This window comes from Tamandua tetradactyla, chromosome 12 (assembly GCF_023851605.1).
Source record: "Tamandua tetradactyla isolate mTamTet1 chromosome 12, mTamTet1.pri, whole genome shotgun sequence".
NCBI classification, from domain to species: domain Eukaryota; kingdom Metazoa; phylum Chordata; class Mammalia; order Pilosa; family Myrmecophagidae; genus Tamandua; species Tamandua tetradactyla.
Window position 1 is genome coordinate 9,137,558 of NC_135338.1, and position 24,001 is coordinate 9,161,558.

Below are 24,001 nucleotides of genomic sequence, written 5' to 3' on the forward strand. Positions count from 1 at the left end.
GAGGGTAGTTCAACATTGTGATTATGATTAATCCCATCGAATGGTATACTTGGAGGTGAGTGAGACGGGAAAGTTTATGCCATATATATGTTTTCACAATTTTTTAGAGAAAGAGCAACTAAAGAAACAATGACAATGAAATATAATACATGATCCTGGACAGGATTTAATAAGAGAGGAGAACAGGCTCAAAAAAGACAATACTGGGACATGTAAAATGAATGGAATATAGACTGTAAAATTTCTTGAATTGATAACTGCATTTAAGGTTGTTACATAAGTGAATATCCATGTTCTTAGGAAATGAACATGGCAGTATTAGGGTTCAAGGAGCATGATGCATAAAACCTACACTCATGTGCACAAAAAATGGACTGATACAGATAGATTAGGTAGATGGATTAGATAGACAGACAGATAGAGAGATAGATAGACAGATATAACATGGCAAAATGTTAAAATTGCTGGATCTGGGTCTCTGGGGGTGGGGTGGGGATAAGATGGAGTTCTCCGTATGGGTTTTGCATTATTTTTGCAACTGTCATGTAAGTTTGAAATTTTAAAATAAAAATTTTAAAGAAAAAAAATCTTTCTACTTATCCTTCCATTTTTCAGATAACCTTTACTGTAACCACATTTAATGTTTTCCCTAATTGATGTCTTAGGGAAAGCAAGACCTTCTGAACTTCTTAGAGCATATTTCCATTCAATGAAATCATTATTTATAAAGCTTTTATAAAAATGTCTTCAATTTTAAAAACAAAATACATAACACGAACACTATTCAGCAAACACGTAGAAGAAAAAAAGTGTTCTGGCCAAAGCAAATTAAAGATTTTTTTTCCTTCAACTTTTTCAAATATTTTTATTCACAGATCCAGTGCGCACAGTGACACCCAATGCTAACAAAACCACAATGCTTCCAACAGAGGCAGGAGAGCCTTTTAATATTGATTATCCTGAAAAGTATATTCTACCCACAGTAGTATGATGTCAGATTAAGTGAGTCCAGTTTTTTTTCCTAAAGTATCTTAAGTGCAACATTTCAAGGGACAACTAACTCTGCTACAAAAGCAACTGAAATAAAAATTCTATCAACTGTTATTGTTTTCCTCAATCAAGGTCCAGGTAGAACACTGACATTTTGCTGCATATTTCTTTATAAGGGCTTTAAATGTGAATTTACCAGACTGAATGTTCCATATTCTTCCCTGAGAAAATGCGTCAAAAATCCTAGCAATGTTGTCTGGTCTCCCCAGGTCCAGCGGGCTTGATTGAGATAGGATGAGATAGGAAGGTAGAGATAGGGCAGCAAACCAGCAGAGAAGTACAGACTCAACTTCAACAGAGAGCCCAAAGACAGTTCCTGCATCAGAACACAGGGAGTTGCATAACAATGTTTATTTTACTCGAATCATCCTGGAACTTCAAGAACACATCAAGGAAAGCGCCAAATACGTTTACACAGAGCTGAGCTCCCAATTTATATTAAGTCACCACAGAATACTATGGTAAACCTTCTGATTATTGAGGATTACTAGAAAATTGCATCAGGCTGAACTCCTTTGCATGGCAGGTGAAATCTGAGTGAGGCAAATAATATTAGCAAAAACTCATGAGGATTATGTTTATTGTATCTTTTACATTTAAAACCATGTCATGACATGCAGCATTGTATAGCTGATAAAACCCACTTGGAAGTGATTATGTGCTGTTTGGCTGATTTTATTATGCCCCAAATATTGTTCTAATACCAATTCACTTGATCACCATCATCAGGAGTATATTTCAATTACACACTCTCTTACAACCACACATTGATAATACATTTTTCTAGGAGAGTTTTGGATATTTAATGGATATGTTTGGCACAAATTAAGCAGTTATTACATAACCTCCAAGCTCATGCAAATGTTTTTTTTTTTCTCAATTAACATAAAGTAAAGGAATTGGTTGCAATACATAACAATGTTGCCTGATATACCTTATTGAAGAATGTATCTTATTCCCCAAATACGATATTATTTCTGAAATCAATGACAATATTGACAAACTTCATGAAGTCTAAGCCCAAAAGAATATGAATTCTAGTACACTAGAAAGATCCAAATTTTGGTCACTTAAGTAGCTGGGAAAGGGGGGCTAACAGAAATATCATAATTTGAAATTGCCAATTTTTCCTTTACAAAAAAGAGGAATCTATACATAAGAATGAATACAAGCACTAAGGTTCACATTCAACAGAAACAGAACAAGCAATTGATTTATATTAACATTTTCAAATAAACATTCTCAATTGAAAATGGAGTGTTTTTATTACAGTACTGATTTCATTTGCGATTTCTATAGTGGTAATGAGATGCATAAAAAATAAGGGCACGAAAAGAGTGAAAGAAAGAACTAATTTAACAACACGCCTTTGCTATTCATAAAAGTGGCATTAAAGTAAATGTTTGTAATTTGGCAGTTTCTGTATATTACAGTTAAATTTGGAATGGTAAAATGTAGTTGCCACAGAATTTTCCTTTTGTGTAGGAAATAAACAGGGAGATAATGACATGAGAGCTATTACAGAGAGTTCAGGAGAGTGATTCTTAGCACTAGCTGCACATTAGATTCACCTGGGGAGTGCCTGGGCCTTACCTCACACCGATTAAATAAAAATTATTTGGTATCAGGCATTAGCACAAATGTACATACATGAATACGTTAACGTATATATGTATGTGTATGCACACACATACACACACACACATTTTTTTTTGTATGCTGTATGGTGGGGTCATATTTCATTCTTTTTTCATGCGAGTATACTATTACTGTAGCACCATTTGTTGATTTTTATGTTTGTTTTGTTGGTTTCTTTGTTTGTTTGGGAAGTGCATGGACCGGGAATTGAACCCGGGTCTCCGCGTGCAGGCGAGAATTCTACCACTGAACTACCCTCGCACCCCCCCCACACACACTTTTTAAGCTTCCCAGATAATTTAAGTGACAGCCAGGGTTGAGACCAACTGAGCCAGGACTTTCTGATCTGCCTCAAATCGACCATACCACCCTTCACTGGACCACCTTAGTTTCTTAGAAAGAGCTTCATCATTGATATTTAAATAACAGAAATGAAGGATTTTGTGAAGAGTCACGGCTCCCAAAACGTCAGTATTCACCAGCAGCTCACCTCGGTCCAGGGCCTCCAGACCCCCACACGATCAACTCTGAGGGCTGCGTGTTTGTATGCAGAGCACATGGCTCTCCTTCCACTCAACTGAATCAAAATATTTGCTTTCCAGGTTCTTGCTAGGGAATATACCTCTCTGATTCCTGCTCATGTCAGAAGCCTGGCTAGGATGGCTGATAGCAGAGTAAGAACAGTGATGGGATACGCTGTCACCCATCCCTTATCTCTGCATCCACCTGACTGACAAGAATCAATACTGGACCTCCGCAGTTTTGTATTCTGTAGAAAAGTCTTCGTTTAGGTGTGTTTTTTATGTCATATCTCCATTTTAAAAATCAAGATTTATATAAGGAAAGACCATACACTCTTTAAAACCATTATATGGCTAAAACTCCACATATTCTATAAACTCACTATTAAAAACATCACCTATTATGATTTTCAGTATACCTTACATAAGGACTTACATGAGTGGCAACAGAATTCAGTTCCAAGAAAAAGTTTATCTTTCCTGTCAATTGTTATGTTTTCCTGGTATTTATTTATTTTTTATCACAAAATAAGAATTTTATAACTTCCATGCTACCTTTTTTGCTTTGCTGCCAAGAAGCTAGGAAACAAAATGTGAACACTTTTGTGAACACATAAATACAGTTATCAAAAACTTTGGTATAATATTTCCTTATTTCTATATAATAATTTTATTATAAATGTGTTTATTATAATTCTGAATACAGCTGAGTAAATTGACAAATAAAATGATCAATAAATGTAGAATAAACGTAGCTAGGGTATAATTCACAAACAAACAATAAATAAAGTACGTAAAATGGCTAAAGCATTGACTTGTATATGTATTATTTTAACAACTGTGAGATTGACAGAAAAAAGGGCATCCATCCTTTTTAAGTCAACTCTGCCTTCTCCTTACCTATGTTTCCCAATGTCATAACAAAGTAATTTTCATACTTTGCTTTATAACATCATTTTAATTAACAATCATTTGTCCTTGCAGAGAAAGAAGAAACTAAAATTAATCATATTTAATTCTAGGGAAATCTGTTCAGAGAAAACAGACTTTTATCAGAGATTTTATTAGTTAGTTCACAATGGCAGGAATATTATTTGCTTTGTTGAGAGTTGTCTCTCCAGCACCTAAAGCAGTATATGGCACAGAGTAGGCAATCAACAGCTTAATGAATAAATGAGGTATTATTGGTATACCATCTTTTGTCTGAGAATGCATAATAAAACAATTAAGGAAATTTGCTATTGTTGTTTTATGTTCTTGTAGGCTATTTTTATTGAGGTTCTCTTTAGAATCAGTTTAAGAAAATTATGGAACAGGCCAGATGCCACTGCAATCAATACTGCATAATTTTTGTAAATCCTATTTTTTTCAGTCAATGTTGCTAGGGCCTAAGGTTATTTATGCTTTGCATAAAACTCGAGAAAAATTAAAGTCCCAAGTTTTCTGAAGGCACAAATGTTATATTGGGCCTAAATAAAATATTATAAATTTTCATTTTTACAAAGTTCAAAAACCTACCTTCTCTTTTAAAAGTCGAAAGAGGATCCACGGTATTATGCACAAAACATAGAGTACTATTGTGTGCTGATTACATAAGCTAAGTCCACAGCAGAAGGCACCAATTTTAGCTATCTGAAAAGAAATAAAAGTAAAATAATAGGTTTAAAAAATCACCTAAAATTTGTAATAGAAAAGGCTATTATTTATATTAAAACCAAGCACATGTACTATACATAAGATTAAAATCAATGTCTTTAGCACAAGCAGTCACGCTTTAACAGGCACTAATATTAATCACTATTAGTTTTAATAATATTTTTCATTCTCATTAAATCACTATAGTTTGTTCTTAAATGACTGTTTTACTTTTAATAGGACTTTGTGTACTTCTCATTCAAATAAAATCTACATTTGAAGTTCAGCAATTCATTCTCCTTTTTCTTTTTCTCCTATTAAATTAAATAAATGAAACTTAACACCTTTTACTTAGAAATCTGGTTATTTCTGGGTGGTGTTTTCAATTTTTTTGAACATGTATTACTTTTACAATCAGAAAAACTTGTTTTAAACAAAGGAATAAACTCTAATGGCACCACAGCTGTGTTTATGAGAACCACAGATGAATCAAAATGCTCTTTTGTATTTATATTCTTCGATGACACTGCCTACAATGAGATGACTTGTCATTTTCCGGCATGTGTATTGTAAGCTCTTATGAGACAGAACTCCTTCTCATTTCAAATGATTTTTATTCTAGCAGTTACCTTAGAATTCCTTGTAATCTCTTCTGAGCTACTTTACTGTTACATTTGATTCTCTTCTTCGAAAGAAAAATACAAATTTGATCATTTTTGCAATTAGGGAGCAAGTCAGTTTATATATGGTACATAATTTAAGGTGGTCAATTTAGCGCTTGACATCTTATGATGACATCAACTGATGGTGGAATTAACCAACAAGCCTATCGTTCTCACAAGACTTACAGGGGATTTAATAATCCCCTCATCCCCCAAAAAACTTTTGAGCTTTGAGGGGGAATATGACCCTTGTTTTATAAAGGCTACAGTGGTTCCACTGACAGTAAAAGAGCTGAGCCCATTGTCTCTTCCAGTATACCTAGATTATCTCAACAATAATCAAAACTGATAAATGGTATCTAAACCACAGTTAAAAAGACATACAGCATCTATAGAGATTGAAACAAAAAGATTATCTCACTTTGATTGAAATAGGTTACCTTTGATCTCTCTTTTGCAGTTGCTGCGTCCTCAAAATGCACAGTAAGAGCCATAAGCAGCCCCACAAACAGATTGTTTAAGCTAAAAACTTCTGCTGCGATGGACCACTGCCATGTTAGACGAGAAAATGAAAACACCCCCGCAGCAAGGATTCCTCCAGCATATGAGCCAGAAAGCCTGCAAATATAGATAACATGAAATCTTCTTTCCCAACAAAAAGGACTGATTTTATTTTTCTTTTTATAAACTGTAGCAGCAGAAATTATGACAGGCACCCAGCACTATCCAAATCCATTATATGTTTAATATACCATCTCGTAATAATTTCAACTAAGAAGTCCATATATTAACCTATTAAGAAACAAATGAACAAACCCACTTGATATGCTATGGATAGAATGAAGTTCTTAGAAGTAACCTCTAAGATTCAAGCCAGTTCAGAACACCTGATGAGATAATAGCTAGAGAAATAAATCTGTGTTAATTTTCTTGCTACATCCATGAAAAAGAATGATGATCTGGTTTTAGATTAAGAACAAAATATTTTTCATTATAAAAATTAATGAAATTACAAAATATATATTTAGAACACTCATTCTCACTTCTTGTGGAATGTTTGGACATAGATACTTTTTTCAACCTTTAACTCCCAAGATATGGCAAGGAATGTCTTGGTCACAGTATTTGGTGATTTAAAGATTTCCTGTGCAGCTAAGTTCTTAGTTTCTAATTGTTTCTACTTCAAAGTTGAAATTAACAACAATATTTTTTAAGGGGAAGGAAAATGAGAATTTTCATAACACCTAGAGAATCAAATGCTACACTAAAACAAACTTCTCACTTCCAAATGCCAATACTTCAATTCAAACCGGAATCCGGATTTCGATTCAGAGACTTGATTTGAAATCGATAATGTGGTTGAATATACTGCAGCATATCAAACCAAAACAACTTTTCATTACTGATATAAAATGGAAATTATTGAAAATTGAAGGCCACTACCAAATATCTATTTCATAACAGTGTTATGAAATTCAACAACCTATTGTGTCAAATAATTATGACATTATATGGCCCCTAATTATTACTTTCCCAGCATCCTGTTTAGTCTAAAAAATTATGGAGCAATTCTATGGCTTTTAATCAACCATAGTAGAAAAAAATTAAATAAAAATTTTAGTATCACCAAAATTTCAGTATCACTGTTTTTTCCTTTGAGTTTCTATTTGCAGATGATTTCTATTCCCCCCCATAAATATCAGAAGTTTCCTGTTTCTCTGAGAGTTCCCAATGATCCTGATTCAATCCACTAAAGTAATTTCTTTCTCCCCAAATTATTTTCATATCATTCACTTATCCATTTATACTCCTACTACATTAGATTCAATTATTTTAAGCTTCCTAACTTGTCTTCTAGTTTTCCCATGTATTCTGAAATATAACGTCAGATTCACTTCCTAAAGCTTGAAAGACCTCAACTAGCCAAATCAGCGATAATTTGAGCATTTAAATAATTACAGTAATAGCTTATGGACCCAAATAAAATATGAATGTATAGTGGTACAAACAAATACAGTGAAGAGAAGGGAAAGTATTTCCTTTCAGTAGAAAATCAAATCATAACTAGAAGAATGGTGGAATTAGAAATCATCAATTGGTGACCATACAATAATAATAATAATAATCAATGAATACCAAAACTAGTTGGTAAAAGTTTGTAGAGTACATATATATATATACAGCCTCCAAGTATCTCCCTATAAGAAGATTAATTACAAAGGGAAAAATGGTAAATTTACAGTGGTAAAACCTGGCAGACACAATTGTGTCCACGTGAATAACAATAGCACCAGTAAGAGAACAAACATCATGTGCTTTTTGAGCTATTGCATTGAAATGTCTATAGCATCATTTCTATGATATTCCTGCTAAAAACGTATGACCTAAATCTAAGGAAACATCAGACAAACCCAAATCGAGGGACATTCCACAAATAACAGGCTGGTACTCATCAAAAATCAAGGTCTTGAAAGTCAAACAACAAACAAATAGAAAACCCTGAGGATTTAGTCCACATTAAAGGAGAATGAAGGGATATGACAACAGAACGAAATGCACAATCTGCGATTTTCTGATTGAAAATCCCTCACTGAAGCATACTGCCTTCTCTCTTTATTCTATTACATTTTCGATAAAGGGCATTATTGGAACAATTGGTAAAATCTGAGCCAGGTCTGTAGATAAGATAATGGTATTATTATCGATGATGATTTCTTGATCTTGATAATTGTAGTATGGATATGTAAGATATTCCTATTTTCAGGAAACATACTCTGAAATATTTAATGGCAAAAGGGCATTATGTCTGGAACTTATTCTTTTTTAAAAATTTTTATTAATAAAAACAATCAACATACAATATAAACTTTTTTCTTATCACATAGTTGTATATTCATCCTCATGATCATTTCTTAGAACATTTGCATCAATTCAGAAAAAGAAAATAGAAAAAAATTCATACATACCATACCCCTTACCTCTCCCTTTCACTGATTACTAGCATTTCAATCTACTAAATTTATTTTAACATTTGTTCCCCCTATAATTTATTTATTTTTTTATCCATATATTTTACTCATCTGTCCATAAGGTAGATAAAAGAAGCATCAGACACAAGGTTTTCACAATCACACAGTCACATTGTGAAAGCTGTTTCATTATACAATCATCTTCAAGAAACATGGCTACTGGAACACAGCTCTACATTTTAAGGTAGTTCCTTCCAGCCTCTCTGTTATGCCTTAACTAAAAAGGTGAACTCTATTTAATGCATAAGAATAACCTCCAGGATAACCTCTGGACTCTTTGGAATCTCTCAGCCATTGATTGACACTTTATTTATTTATTTATTTATTTATTTTTTAAACATTTTCTTGTTTTTATTGTATTCTGTTTCTCCGTTTTTGTTACATGGGCTGGGGCCGGGAATCGAACCGAGGTCCTCCGGCATAGCAGGCAAGCACTTTGCCCGCTGAGCCACCGCGGCCCGCCCTGACACTTTATTTTGTCTCATTTCTCTCTTCCTCCTTTTGGTCAAGAAGGTTTTCTCAATCCTTTGGTGCTGAGTCCCAGCCCACTCTAGGATTTCTGTCTCATGTTGCCAGGAAGGACCACACCCCTGGGAGTCATGTCCTATGTAGAGAGGGGGAGGGCAGTGAATTTGCCTGTCATGTTGGCTGAGAGAGAGAGAGGCCAAATCTGAGCAACAAAAGAGGTTCTCTGGGGGGTGACTCTTAGGCCTAATTTTAAGTAGGCTTAGCCTATCCTTTGTGGAGTTAAGTTTCATATGAACAAATCCCAAGATTGGGGGCTCAGCTTATTGCTTTGGTTGTCCCCACTGCTTGTGAGAATATCAAGAATTTCCCACTTCAGGAAGTTTAACTTTCCCCCTTTCTCAACATTCCCCCCCAAGGGGACATTCAAATACTTTCTTATTCACTGTTCAAATCCTTCTGGGATTTATCGAGGCATCACTCTGGACAAACCTACAAAATCTCATGTCCTACTCAAGGTTCCATGTACTTATGGTGTTCAATTAAGCTGTCCACATAAGTTATATTAGGAAATGCACTAGTCAAATATAAATTTTATACCAAATAAACATTTTTTGCTTTAGTCTCACACATAAGTTAAAGTTTTAAAATATTAATTACCATCTATTTTCAACATCCTGCATTATTGACATTTCTTTGTTCTTCCCCATGCAAAACATTTTTAAATTTGTACATTTGGTCACTGTCATTATACACTCTAGGCATTCCTAGATTATACCATTTCAGTCTTTATCGTATATCTTTCCTTCTGATTTCATTTGTGCCCCCAGGCCTCCTCCCTCTATCATTCTCACATTCAGCTTCATTCAGTGTTCTAACATTATTGTATTACAGTTAGGTAGTATATATTGTGCTACCCATTTCTGAATTTTTACAATCAGTCCCACTGCACAATCTGTATCTCTTCAGTTCCAATTACCCAATATCTACCCTGTTTCTATCTCCTAATGACCTCTGTTCTTAACTGAAATTATCCAAGTTCATTCATTAATGTTAGTTCATGTCAGTGAGACCATACAAGATTTGTCCTTTTGTTTCTGGCTAATCTCACTCAGCATTACGTCCTTAAGGTCCACCCATGTTGTTACATAATTCATAACTTTGTTCTATCTTATAGCTGCATAATTTCCCATCGTATGTATATACCACAGCTTGTTTAACCACTCGTCTGTTGACGGACATTTTGGCTGTTTCCATCTCTTCACAATTGTAAATAATGCTGCTATAAACATTGGTGTGCAAATGTCCATTTGTGTCTTTGCCCTCATGTCCTCCGAGTAGATACCTAGCAGTGGTATTGCCAGGTCATATGGCAATTCTATACTTAGCTTCCTGAGGAACTGCCAAACTGCCTTCCACGGTGGTTATACCATTTGACATTCCCACCAACAGTGGATAAGTGTGCCTCTTTCTCCACATCCTCCCCAGCACTTGTCGTTTTCTGTTTTATTGATAATGGCCACTCTGGTGGGTGTGAGATGATATCTCATTGCGGTTTTGATTTGCATTTCCCTAATAGCCAGGGAAAAGTTGAGCATCTTTTCATGTGCCTTTTGGCCATTTGTATTTCCTTTTCTGAGAAGTGTCTGTTCAAGTCTTGTCCATTTTGTAATTGGGTTCTCTGTCTTTTTGTTGTTGAGTTGAACAATCTCTTTATATATTCTGGATCCTAGACCTTTATCTGATATATCGTTGGAACTTATTCTTAAATGGTTAAAAACAAAACAATATAGACATATTTACAGAGTCAAGGATAAAGCAAATGTAATAAATATTAATATTTGGGGAAACTTCACATAAAATATGAAGGATATACAAACTGTGGAATATTCTTATGACTTATCTATATGCCTGAAATTATGTCAAAATTAAAAATTAAAAGAATAGACCGACAAATTCTTTAGATGAATTGCTAACATTTATTGAACTTTTTGCCAGGAGTCAGGTACTATTCTAAGTGCATTCCTTATATTAATTCACTTCATTTTTGCAATAAACCAACGAATAGATGTTATTTACTTTCTTTAAAAAAAAAAATGAAGAAACTGAGGCCCAGAGAGGTCAAATAATTTTTCCCAGCTCCTATGGTGATAAATTGGCACATCTAGGATTCAAACTGTTAAACTTAGTGGCACTACATTATGGGCTAAAAGATGGTTATTTTAGTTTTAATGTGAAATAAAAACTTGTTCAGATTAATGATAAATAGTGCTTTTATTTGGCTAAATATGTACCTCCTGGGTTGAAGAGCAGAATAGTATGAGAGCTTTGCAAATTATGAGAATTGTGTTTATTTCTATGTTTTATCCAAACAACATGCTACCAGTATGAATTGTATTTAAAACTCTTGAGCTTGCTTTAACCTACTTTTTTTAAAAAGCAATTAGTTAAAGTTTAAAATCACCAAACAGTTAATTAAAGAGAATTGAGAAAGTCCTGATATATATGAATCCTCAGGAAGAAAACACAAGACTTGCTAATCTACAATGATTTTTAACACATGCTATTAAGCTCAGGAAGACATCCTAGAGTGTTTGAATTGCTGGCATTAATTACTGGAATTATGAACCATGTTAACTGCTTTTTCAAATATTTCATCAGGTTTTAAAAATTGAAGAGAGTAGGTAAAATTAACTTCAGTGATAAACTTTATCCCATCACCTTAAACTATTACACAGATAGTTACGTACATTAGCAATTTATTGACAACTAACCCCACATCAGGAAAGTCTATAATCTGAATTTCTTTCCTAAGGTCATATTGGTTTTGCAATGACTAATCCAAATGCTCTTCCACCTGATTTTCCTTGGTAGCAGGGAAATAATTTGTGAGACTTCTGAGTAAGATTATAGAAGAAAAGGTAGCTATCATAAAAAAAACAGTAACAGAAACCAAACCCCATAATCTTGACCTTTAGAGCATCAAATGAGCTTGCTTAGAAATCAAACTAAGTCTACAGGAATTTGGGCTGTAGTACTAATGTAAAACCAACCACATGGGTAACGGATCTTTTGACTTTTTCTTTTTCTTGTTATGCTCAGCAGCTGGAACCTCTTTGTATGCTTAGGAGGTATGGCTCCCTCCCATTATACGTGCTGAAAATACAAGATCCTCATTTTTCCGGTCTCCCTTGCAGCAAGAACACTGACACATGGCCTAGACTCTGTCAGAAGCACCTGCTCCATTCTTTGAATTGGAAACTAGTGAGGCAAAGAAGCAGCAATAGGGACACAATCCGCTCAGACATGACCGGTGAGATCTTTGCCTTTTCTCCCAAGACAACGATGGCAGCACTTTCAGTGACAATGTCAGAATTCGGCTGTGGTGTCTCATGCCCAGACGGGGCAGCAGTGGGGCTTCACTAGAACGTACCCGTGGGAGGCCTCTGGATGCTGTTCCAGGCTTGGAGCCTGTGATCCAGCCCACGTAGACGTTCTGAGAGCTCCCCAACATCCATTTAGTACCGTCCTTTCCTTCTAAACACAGCCAGAATCAACAGCTTGCAACCAAGACTGAAGGACATGGCCTTCCCATTTTATTATTTCTATTACGTTTTCAAAGGACACTTTGCGAGGAAATACTGAAAATAAATACTAAAGTTCCCTTAGCCTTGTGAAAAATAAGGTAGTCTGGCTACGAGCAGAAAGTTGTGTGTGTAACCATACCTAGAAAACGCAGAATATGAAACATTTTTGGAGGCCCCATTGCTTCACTATTTATGTTCACAAAATCATCTATATAAGCCATGCCTGTATACACACATTCCAACAGTCTTTTTTTTTTTTTTAAGAGAGTTTTTCTGTGGAGGTTCTTTTTATTTTTATTTATTTATTTTATTTTTTACATGGGCAGGCAACAGGAATCGAACCCGGGTCCTCTGGCATGGCACTGCTGAGCCACCGTGGCCCGCCCCCAACAGTCTTTTATAAGTCAAATGGTGAACTTAAAATGTGCATATTTTAACACACTGCCTTTAAAAATATGCCTTATGTTAAGATTCAGCATCAGGCAATGTTTACTGAGCAGGTAACATGAACCAACTAGAATACTAAGAAAAGTAGAGATGATTTGAAACATCTACTGTGGGAAAACTCAGCAAGCTGGAAAAGGAAACATACAGGATTTGCAGGCAGCAATGAACCGGCAGCTGAGCCTGGAGACTCAGGAGTCTTTGGATATGGGGCGACATCAGCAGTCTATAGGGCTGGGTGAAGGGCTGAAGCAGCTTGAGCCAGGCTTTTAGAAGGTGAATGCAGCTGGGGTTAGGAGCTTTACTTGGTAGGTGGGCATAAGGACAAGAGGGAAAGGAAGTTAAAGTAATGAACCATGGGGTCAAGACTGGACAGGAAAGGAGGTGAAGTCAGCTGGGGCCTGACAGAGAGGATAAAAAGGATGAACAATAGGTTCTAGGTTTCAGTTCAACTGAAGACCAGCAGGGGAGTGTCAATGAAATGAGAGAACTGGAAGTTAAAATCATGCCAGGGAATAGGAAATGAACTGGGGAAGTGAACATCAAATTGTTAGAGGATGGAACAGGGCAGTAGGGCAAGACTAGACTCGACTGTTGAGAGCAGCCCATGATGAAAGGAGTTTAATAAAGCTGGACTCAAAAACTGCAAGATTTTAATCACAACCAAGTACTTGCCTGAAAGCTAAGCAGTGGCTGGTATACCATGTATTAATAAGCCCACAGGCCGAGTGCACGGTGGGAGTACAGATGTGTAGCCCAGTGCCAAAACATCACACATATATTCACAGAAGATCTGAGCCACCCTGACAGTAATGGCCAGCTCAGTCTGTGATTTACACCGCCAAGTCAAAGGATGATGTCAGTGATTGTGAAGATGATTTTCTGGAGACTCTGGGAAAGATTTTCTATTCACTCACTGAGCCCGCTCGACAGCAGTCTCATTGTATTGTGCAAGTCATTACCTGAGCACCATTTGATCATGCTTCATTCCACCTTAATGAGATGGAGATAAACAACAAAAAGGCAAGCTCATGTCAGTGATGAAGACAAGTTTCAGAGTCATACGTACACTCAGTACCAGCCTCACATCGTCCATATCTGCAATCTCTACCAGCTGTTCTCACGCTAGGACTTCATTGAAATTGTTCTCAGTGAAGCCCCCCTAATGGCCATTTAACTGCCAAATACAATAGGTTTTCTGGACCTCTCTGATGGGTTGCTAACTGTTGGTGATTGCTCCCCCTCTCAACCCATAATGTACTGAGTTGACATCTCGGACCCTTCCTCTGGTTTTACTTATATGTCTCTGAATCTTCCTTCTGTGTTTTCTCTGACTGGCTCCTCTTCTGCTGTGAATTCCTTTAAAGTTGGTATTTCCCAAGATTCTACTCTCAGGCAATTGCTTTTCTCATTCTACATCAGCTGTCTTGGTGACTTTCTCCACTATCCTGATTTCACTTGCCAGCCACACACACACAAACACACACACACAAATTTGTTTCCAGCACTGTCCTCTCCCTTAGTTTCAGACTTACCTATATGTCCAACTGACTGCCATATGCCACTCCAATGTCAGTTCAACTCCAGTGTCCCATATAACACCAATGTCAACATGTTTAAAATGAATTTCTCATCCTCTCCCGGAAAATAATTCCTGCTCTTGTATTCTCTATCTTAGTGATTTTCATAATCCACCTAGTTTTCTAAGAGACCTGGGTATCATCATCAAAGCTTTTCACTCTCTTGAATGTACCTACTAATTTTTACTTTATAAATATTTTTTAAACCCATCCTCTTCTCTCCATCCATTATACCACTGCTGTATTTTAGCTGTTCCCACCACCTCAGGCTCCCACCAATGCAATAGCACCACAAGCTGTCTGCCTCTAGTCCTATGCTCACCACAGTCACCAGTGATGGATCTAAAACACAACTCATCTTATATTTTACTGCCCCCCAACCTTTTAATGACTACCTTGAATTATAAAATACATCCCTAGCTCCTCCTCAAGACAAATGAGGCCCTTTATTTCTTGACATGGCCCACTTCAAACTTTGTGTTCCAGGAACATTGGTAACTTCTAAGTGCCTATACTTACATGCTGTCTCTCACTCTGGGTGTCTTTGCACACGAGGATCTCCATCTATGGAACAGTTCTGCCTTCCCTTGGCTAACTCTTTTTTTTTTTTTTAATTAATTAAAGAAAAAAAATTAACACAACATTTAGAAATCATTCCATTCTACATATACAATCAGTAATTCTTAACATCATCACATAGATGCATGACCTTGGCTAACTCTTAATACTCATTATTTACATCACCTTTTCCAAGAAGTTTACCCCAAACTAGTTATGCTAAGAGTAGGGAAGGTGGCCAATCTCTAGGTTCTCACATTATTCTGTATATATCTCTACCATTTTTTACCTACTAGCTGTATTAAATAGGCACTGGATAGAAAGATTTTTCTAACATCTCTCTAAAAAAAATTGATGTCAAAAGAGGAATTCTAAATTTTAATCTAATCAAAACATGATATGGAAACCAGATTTAAGGAACACAAAATCCTCTCTATATAAGGCCAGTACACTTATTTTTTGACTACTGATAACACTGGAGCCCATGCCATATTAATATATTTGCTTAAGTAAAAGTATAGCCTCGGGTGGGCCACGGAGGCTCAGCAGGCAGAGTTTTTGTCTGCTATGCTGGAGACTAGGGTTCGATTCCCAGTGCTTGCCTACCCCCCCCCCCCCCCACCAAAAGTATAGCCTATGTGCCAGTTTGAAAGGATGTATGTACCCTAGACATGCCATGTTTTAATCATAGTCCCATTTTGTAAAGGCAGCCGTTTCTTCTAATCCCTATTCAGTACCATATATTTGAAACCCTAATTAGATCATCTCCCTGGAGATGTGACTCAATCAAAAGTGGTTGTTAAACTGGATTAGGTGGAGAGGTGTCTCCAGCCATTCCAGGTGGGTCTTGATTAACTTTACTGGAATCCTATAAAAAAGGAAACATTTTGGAGAAAGCCAGGAGAGATTCAGAGAGAGCAGAGAATGCTGCAGCACCACGAAGCACAGAGTCCACCAGCCAGCGACCTTTGGAGATGAAGAAGGAAAACGCCTCCCGGTGAGCTTCATGAAACAGGAAGCCAGGAGAGAAAGCTAGCAGATGATGCCTTGCTCGTCATGTGCCCTTTCAGTCGAGAGAGAAGCCCTGACCGTGTTCGCCATGTGCCTTCTCACTTGAGAAAGAAACCCTGAACTTCATCGGCCTTCTTGAACCAAGGTATCTTTCCCTGGATGCCTTATATTGAACATTTCTATAGACTGGTTTTAATTGGGACATATTCATGGCCTAAAAACTGTTAACTTGCAACTTATTAAATTTCCCTTTTTAAAAGCCATCCCATTTCTGGTACATTGCATTCTGGCAGCTAGCAAACTAGAGCAGCCTACTTTATATATAAAACATATCCCCAGGAAAGCTGTTTTTTTAAAACTAATTATTTTTCCACATATATATATATACTTTAATTCAAGTACACTTTTATTTTTTTAGATTTATTGTGGTAAAATACCATAGTATTAGTAATATAAATTATAATTTATATAATATAAAATTGGCCATTTTAACAATTTCTAAGAGTACAATTCAGTGGCATTAATTACATTTACAGTGTTGTGCAACCATAATCCATTTTCTATTCCCACACAGAACATCTATATCCATTAAGTAATGAATCTCCATCCTCCCTCCACCTAGTCCCTGCTAACCTCTAATCTACTTTCTATCTCTATAAATTTGCCTACTGGAGATATTTAATATAAGTGGAATCATACAATATATGTCCTTTTGTTTCTGACTCATTTCAGTTTGCATACTATTTTTGAGGTTCATCAATCTGTAGTAAATTTCAGAACTTCATTCCTTTTTATTGCTGAATAATATTTTATTGCATATATAGGTCACATTTTGTTCATGTACTAATTTATATTGCCTTTCACATACTGATAGGTAAAGCCCCTTGCATTTTCTCAGGTTTTGAGAAATTTCAAACAAAATACCTCACAATTTCCATCTTAGTACAATAAATAAATAAATATCAATGAGCCTTCTGATAGTATCAATAAGCCACTGTGTATTTGAGGTAGAAAAAATATTAAGTGTGCAGATGGCCTAAGTGATGTTACTAAACATCACATTGACAGAAGGCAAATCTAGTCTTGGGTTTGTAAAGAAAGAGAGGTGAGCAAGCAAGTGCTTTTATTACCTGTGTATTAACGAGTTTAAACGAAAGATGTTTTCCTATAAGTCTACAGAATTCCTACAGCCTTTAATAAATCTACCATTCGACTTGATCTCTAAGGCCGCTGTCACATTATGGACTTGCCAATTACGATCCTCCTCAATGAAAGGCACTGCTGTAGTGATTTAGACAAGCTGGTTGTAATCTCTTCTGGGGAGTAACCGTAACTGAACACTAATTCACTTCATGTTTTTACCCTTAAAAGGCTACCATATATATTTATGTTTGGGGGGACAGAGTTAAATTATATCTGTAGAATGAAACACTATTTATAAATCTTACTGCCTGCAACACTGCAAGCACAAGTTTCCAAAATAATCTTTAAAAAAGATACATGGAAGGCATATCCAACGTGACACTGTTGAAGAAGCAATTTTAAATAAAATTATTGTTTTGAACCCATAAGTCAAGCTGTCTTGTGTCATTTACAAAGTGTAATGTACAGATGAGATGTAGATACAAGACAAACAAAACAAATGTGACCTATCTACAGACTATGTTTGATGATGTTTTTCTCAAATAAAAATAACAATAAAAAAACACTTGGCAATTCAGGAGTCCTACTTCCGATTTTCATTTTATTTATTTATTTTTAATAATGATGCTTAAGCAATTATTACTTTTCTAAAAAGCAACTAAGGACTTAATAAATTTATTTTAATTATGCTTAACATGGTAAGGTGGCTTCTTAAAATAAATTTATCAAAATTAAAAAACAGATTTTTCTACTGAAATTGTTGAAACTACATCCATAAAATAGTAAATTGGAGAAAAAGAAGATAAATTCAAATGAGGTTGTGAATAAAATAGGAACTCTTTTCACCAGAAGTAATAATGTATTGCAAAATATTCCAAGCTACTTTCCATTTCAACTGAAGAATACCTTATGATGAATTAGATGTGCTATGAGAGAAAGTATTTACTATTCTCAATCTAATTCTCATAGCACCTTATAGAGGAAAGTCAAAGGAGAATTTTTCTTGCAAATGAAATACATATTTTCAGAATCTAATCTGAGTTATAGAAAGACTCTCATGAGGTCATACAGAAAAAAGTTCATATACTATATTTCAAACACCCATGATAATTTTAATAATTGTATTGAGACAGTCACCTACCATTACATTGTAAAAGACAGTCATATGCCACTTAATACCAATCATCACGATCAAATTTCAACAGTGTTAGAGAGAAATACTCAATTCTCAAAGTCTCACACCAATGTAGGAAAGTAATGATATAGATCAAAGCAGCGGATAATGCAAAAGTTATTATAGTATGTTTTATTCATATAAATACATTTTATATAAATAAAAATATATGTTGCTATACATAAATCTTCCTAATTATTTTTTACTTTGGTTAACACTAAAATCACAGAGTTCACGCACAGTAGTTGGTCAATGAGGAAAGACATACTAAGAGTTTAGCACAAGAGACTAGAGTTTGAAATTTCACCCACATAATCAACAAAACAGCAATCTCTTCTGGGATAAGGTAGATGTGAGGCTATTAAGAGCATCCGAACAAATGTGAACATCAGAATTTCATGGCTAAAACAACTGTTTTCTTTTTTAACCACAAAATTCATGAGGCCTAGACAAGATTCCTAAGAAAGGTACCAATTGTGCAGTAGTTTTCTCACTGATGGAATACTATTCATGTTGACACAATGGATAAATCAGGAGGTTACAATTTATACCACTGACACAGGTTTGCTATTGATGATAAGGTATACTTTTCTTTCCACTACATGGTATTTGATTTTCATGTGTAGTCACATGTTTGTCTAACCCTCAATCAAAAGGCAAATAACAGAAACTGAAATTCTTTCAGAACACACATTTGACGTGCCTCATAAAATTCATGGGTGTATTTGTCATCAGTGTTACTTGCAGGCAAAAACTCAATATGGCGGGCGCACTACTCTCCAGCTACACAGAGAACTCATACTTGAAGTAAGCAGAACTTGAGTATGCAGCATTTGAGCATCATTAAGGAGTAAATCACTCTGCGGGCCAACTTACATCAATGATAAAGAAGTGCAATGGATTAGGAGGAAGAAGCATCATAAAACAAAATGCAATCAATGGCAAATCTACCACCCCCACCCTCTCAGGTTCCTATCTTTCTAGGTTTGTTAATGAAAAATGATGTAAATGTTTTCTTCTGGCTCATTCACGTAATCAACACCCATGTATTTATCTCTTCAGTTTACTGGAGGACGGTCACTCTCGGGAGCTAAGCTCCTTAAAGATGCAATATTGAACCCATCTGATCAGGCGCCACTTCATTCAACATTCTTTCAACAAATATGTACTAAGTATCTAATATGCCAGGAGCAAATTACAGTCAGTGCCATTTAGAGAGCAGTAGGATTTAAATATTCTCATTTTTAAATTTAGACTTACTTAACATAAATAAATAATTTAGGGTATGTTACATTAAAGTTATATTTCTGAATCTACCACCAGCACACCTAAAAATATTAAAAACATTTCTACCTTTAATGAATTTGCAAATAAGCTACTTTGTCTACATTTTATAAAAATTCATTCTTACTTCGGATAAAAGCCTATCGAAGTTAGTTCTATTTCACCAGGTTCAATCAAAAAGAGAACTGTTTCTATCCTGATTTTTCAGCCACATAAATATTAACTAATAGTACATTAAAAGGAAAAGTACAAAGTATAACTCTGGATCCAAAACCACTGAACAAAATTAGGAAAAAATTTAAAAGCCTTCAAAAAGGAAAAAAGCACACAAGCCTTCAAAAAGGAAAAATGCACAAGTGAAATGGAGGCAATAGGATTATAATAGTTTTCATAAATAAAATGTAATCACACAATTTCCATTAGAATTAAAATCCATGCATTAACCAATGAATGACAAAACTATTCAAGATTTCAAACAATTAATTTTCTTATATCCCCTCAACCTATGCCTTTTATCTAAAAGAAAAACACTGAACTTGGGTTTTGTTTTATTTTTTAGGAATTGTCATCATTTACATTTTATTAAGTTTCTATGGTACACTAAGTAACTTGCATAGTAGGAAGCAATATCTAATTGAGGCACAGCTTAGTTTAAAATAACTTCCAAATTACATATTTTGGTCCATTTTGTTTTCATGTTTAAAAGTACACAAGACCTCAAAATTTACTATTTACTCAATCTTGGTAATGTATTCTGCATTCAGTGGCAGAATTGAAATTGGTTAAAAATATATCCCAGCATATTCTTCTCAAAGGTACTGATCAAGTCATGTTATCATACCAAGTTCCACTAACTGAGAACTTAGACGCTGCATTATTTTTTAAACATTAAAATATCAAAAAGTATATGAAGGAAACTTAAAACATCTAAATAGCAAAAATCAACAGAACGAGTTTATTAAACTACTTCCATAACAACACCAACCAACTTAATAAACAATAGAGATTTAATAACAAAGTCTTGCATGAAGTTATGAAGTTTATTTTAATTTTTCAGTTCATTAAGATTGTCTCTATTTTTATGACTTTGAAAAGCAGTAAATCTATCTGAACAATGATCCATAATTTTAAGAAATATATGCATTTATTATTATGGCCATCATAACTGATGACTAGTTCCAGGGGCAAAATCTCAGCAGGAAACAGATTTAGCAATTTGAATGTTTTATAAGTTTTTGTAATTGAGGAAACTTTTCATAATCTGACGTTTGTTAAAACCACTTATTAGAAATTATGCAGCACAGTAGCTGTGGAAATATGAGCTAGCTTCACAATTATAAAGTCAGCCTATGCAGCCCTTTCCTATTGTATATGGCAGCATAAACCCCACGGCGGCCTATCAGCTAACTGGCAGGCAGGGGGCTGCTCTATTCAAAGTGAGAGATACAAGCTGCAGGGCAAAAACCTGGCAGCTCCCATCTGACCCCACAATCCCCTACTGGTGACAGCTCCAAGCTCCATGGCAAATTAGGCCTTCTCATATTACAATTGGAGAAGACAGATTCCATTAGCAGTATCTGAAATTGAGTGGAGAGCTGCACTGTTATCAGACTTGACTCATAAGCACTGCTATTAATCAGAGCTATGATAGCATTTATATATTTCAAGCTATCTGCTGCCGCTGTGATATTCTGCTACAAAGGGTTGATGGGACTTAGGAAAGTGAACAATAGAGCTTTCTGGGAAAAGCAGAGTAAATCAAGAAAGTCTATGACTTCCGCACATTCTGAAGGGATTGCGGTTTACATAAATTTTCTCCCAATTGGAGATTGAGCTCTTCCTCATCTTACACATGGGATTTAGTTGTCACTCAATGGTAACAGCTGTGAAAAGGTGAAGCGGCCCACCGCTCAGAATATTGCCTTCGCTTTTAAAGCAATTAACCCATGAACAGGAGGATACCTGGTGATATCAAAGGGATTAGGCCAGGCAGTGCATTATTAACATTTCCTTGAACTAATTCTAACTCTGACTAGCTGTCAGAAAAGACTCTACAGTCTTAAAAGAGAGTTTTGACCTGCTTTTTCCCTTCCAAATGAATCGCTCCTATTAGAGCCTAATATATCACTCTACTTATAAGAAAATGCAAATGAACCGAGCTCTAAATATGCTTAACCAGTCTGAGTCAATGCAATTTTAATATGAGTTTGAGAAAAATATATGATCAATTAACCAGGGATCAAGACAGATATTCTCCTCAATGGAAATTAATGCTCCAGTACTTTCCATTCTTCTTCAACTACAAAAACTTGGTGACTATTTGTTACTTATGAATAGTTACTTCTGAAATTAGGAAGAGCTTCACATTATTCTCTATGGCAATAATCTAAAATACTCTTTGAGCTGGAAAATCCAAATGTCTCTTAAGCAGGAGATTCTGCATTCTCTAAGGTATGGCATTTTAATTTTCTATTCTTTATTGAATGGGATCTTAGCTGAAGTTATAAGAATAGAAGACAGTGTTCAGAATCAAGTGCTACTTTTCCAAAGTTTAATTAATTTTCAATAATGACAATGCTTAAAAATATAAAACATAAAAATAATAAAATCCCATAAATACAACACTGGCACAAAACTGTCAGGAGATATTTAAATATAACTTGAAACTTACCATAAGTTCTTTGTAAATATGCAGGGAGTTTCAATATACCTTTAGTTATTATAAATACTCATGTATTCCTGATAACCTGTTTGACATTAAGAATTTTGATATCTTATTGCATGATGTTAACATATTAGAAAGTTTTTATGCAAATTTCTTAAAACATACATTTAGAAAATTTTGAGAAACAGCTTCTTTAGTGGTTAATGACTGTAAGTCGTACTTTCTTTAAAATGAGCACTGAATTTTGATGGTAAAAACTAAGAGTTTTACTTTCAAAACGCATGAGTGCTCAATAAATAGTACTGAATGAATGCTTCTGTAGTAGCATTTGGCCCATAATAGTTTGAAGAGATATCCTGACTCCTATGTCTGTCTCCTATATATCTATGGAGAATATATTGCCTGTCCTGAAACTACCAAAATAAACGATAAATGATACACCTCATTTGAGATCATTAGCAATTTCAATCTTCCCTGCGGTAGAAAATTTTTATACAATGCTATCAACATACTCCATTCTATCGCTTAGTGACATCAGAACATAAGAAATGTAAACACACAGATGCTTCATGATAGAGATTTTTTAGTCCTATTCTTATTCAGTACATAGGACCTAACTCAGTGTATCTTAGAAGATAATTCTGAAATTCAGGCATTAGCCAGTGGTAAATGGTGTTCCTACTAGTGATTTACATTACCTACAACTTTTTATTTTATATTAATAGGACTTGTATGTTTCAAATAGAAAGGAATACTTTAAACATCATGCTATCAAATTTAAAAATCAATTACTTCAAGGGACTCATAGGAGAAAATCTGAGCTCCTAGAAATCACTGGCTGTATTACATAATTTTAAATACACATTAATAAAATGAATACTATTTCATATAAAAGAAATGGATTAGATTAAACTACCCTAACAATGTATGCTTAAAAAATTCCCCTGATGGGTACAATACATAAATACATAGAAAAACAATTGCCACATTACTATTTTTAATTCAATAAACCACAGTGACACATATAGCTTTCTATGCGCTGTTTTCCTCTTACGCCTTCTACATTAGAGCAAAGCAAACATAAATGAGTTCTTGCCAACCATTAGGAAAGATTGACAAAAAAATGCAGTGTTAATGACATCTTACAGCTTTTAAAAGCAAGAGAAAGATGCAAGAAAAGCAAAAATTACACAGTAATTGAAAACAACGAATAAATTGTCCTTTCAATCTAAGTCATGTTTACTGAAAAAAATGGAGCTTTTTACATCAACACATTTAAACAGAAATTTGCTTTTGAAATACAATCTTTGTTTAAAAGGTACAGAAGGTCTTTATGTCCACCCCAAGAGCTAAATATAGTGAATGTTATGTGAACAATTACCTGAAAAAAACTTAAACCTGTTAAAGGAATTAATTTACTGCACACCAGTCAGCACTAATCCCACATGTACAGTAATGTTCTCTTAAGTGAATGGGGGGGGTTAGGGGTGGGGGAAATCAAATTGTTTCCTGCATCAAAATCCTTCAATATCCAACAACAAAATGGATTTATGAT

The 24,001-nt window shown here is 35.0% G+C and overlaps 1 protein-coding gene across 1 annotated transcript in view; it reads right to left on the bottom strand.

Annotated features, from left to right (window-relative positions):
• TMEM260 (transmembrane protein 260) overlaps positions 1 to 24,001 on the bottom strand; it is a 64,937-nt gene that overhangs the window by 32,578 nt on the left and 8,358 nt on the right. The window contains exons 4-6 of the mRNA XM_077122547.1: positions 5,947 to 6,124; positions 4,728 to 4,841; positions 1,187 to 1,366 (exon numbers count right to left, since the gene is read on the bottom strand). Coding sequence (XP_076978662.1) covers positions 1,187 to 1,366; positions 4,728 to 4,841; positions 5,947 to 6,124 — 472 coding nt within the window. The remainder of the gene's footprint in view (positions 1 to 1,186; positions 1,367 to 4,727; positions 4,842 to 5,946; positions 6,125 to 24,001) is intronic.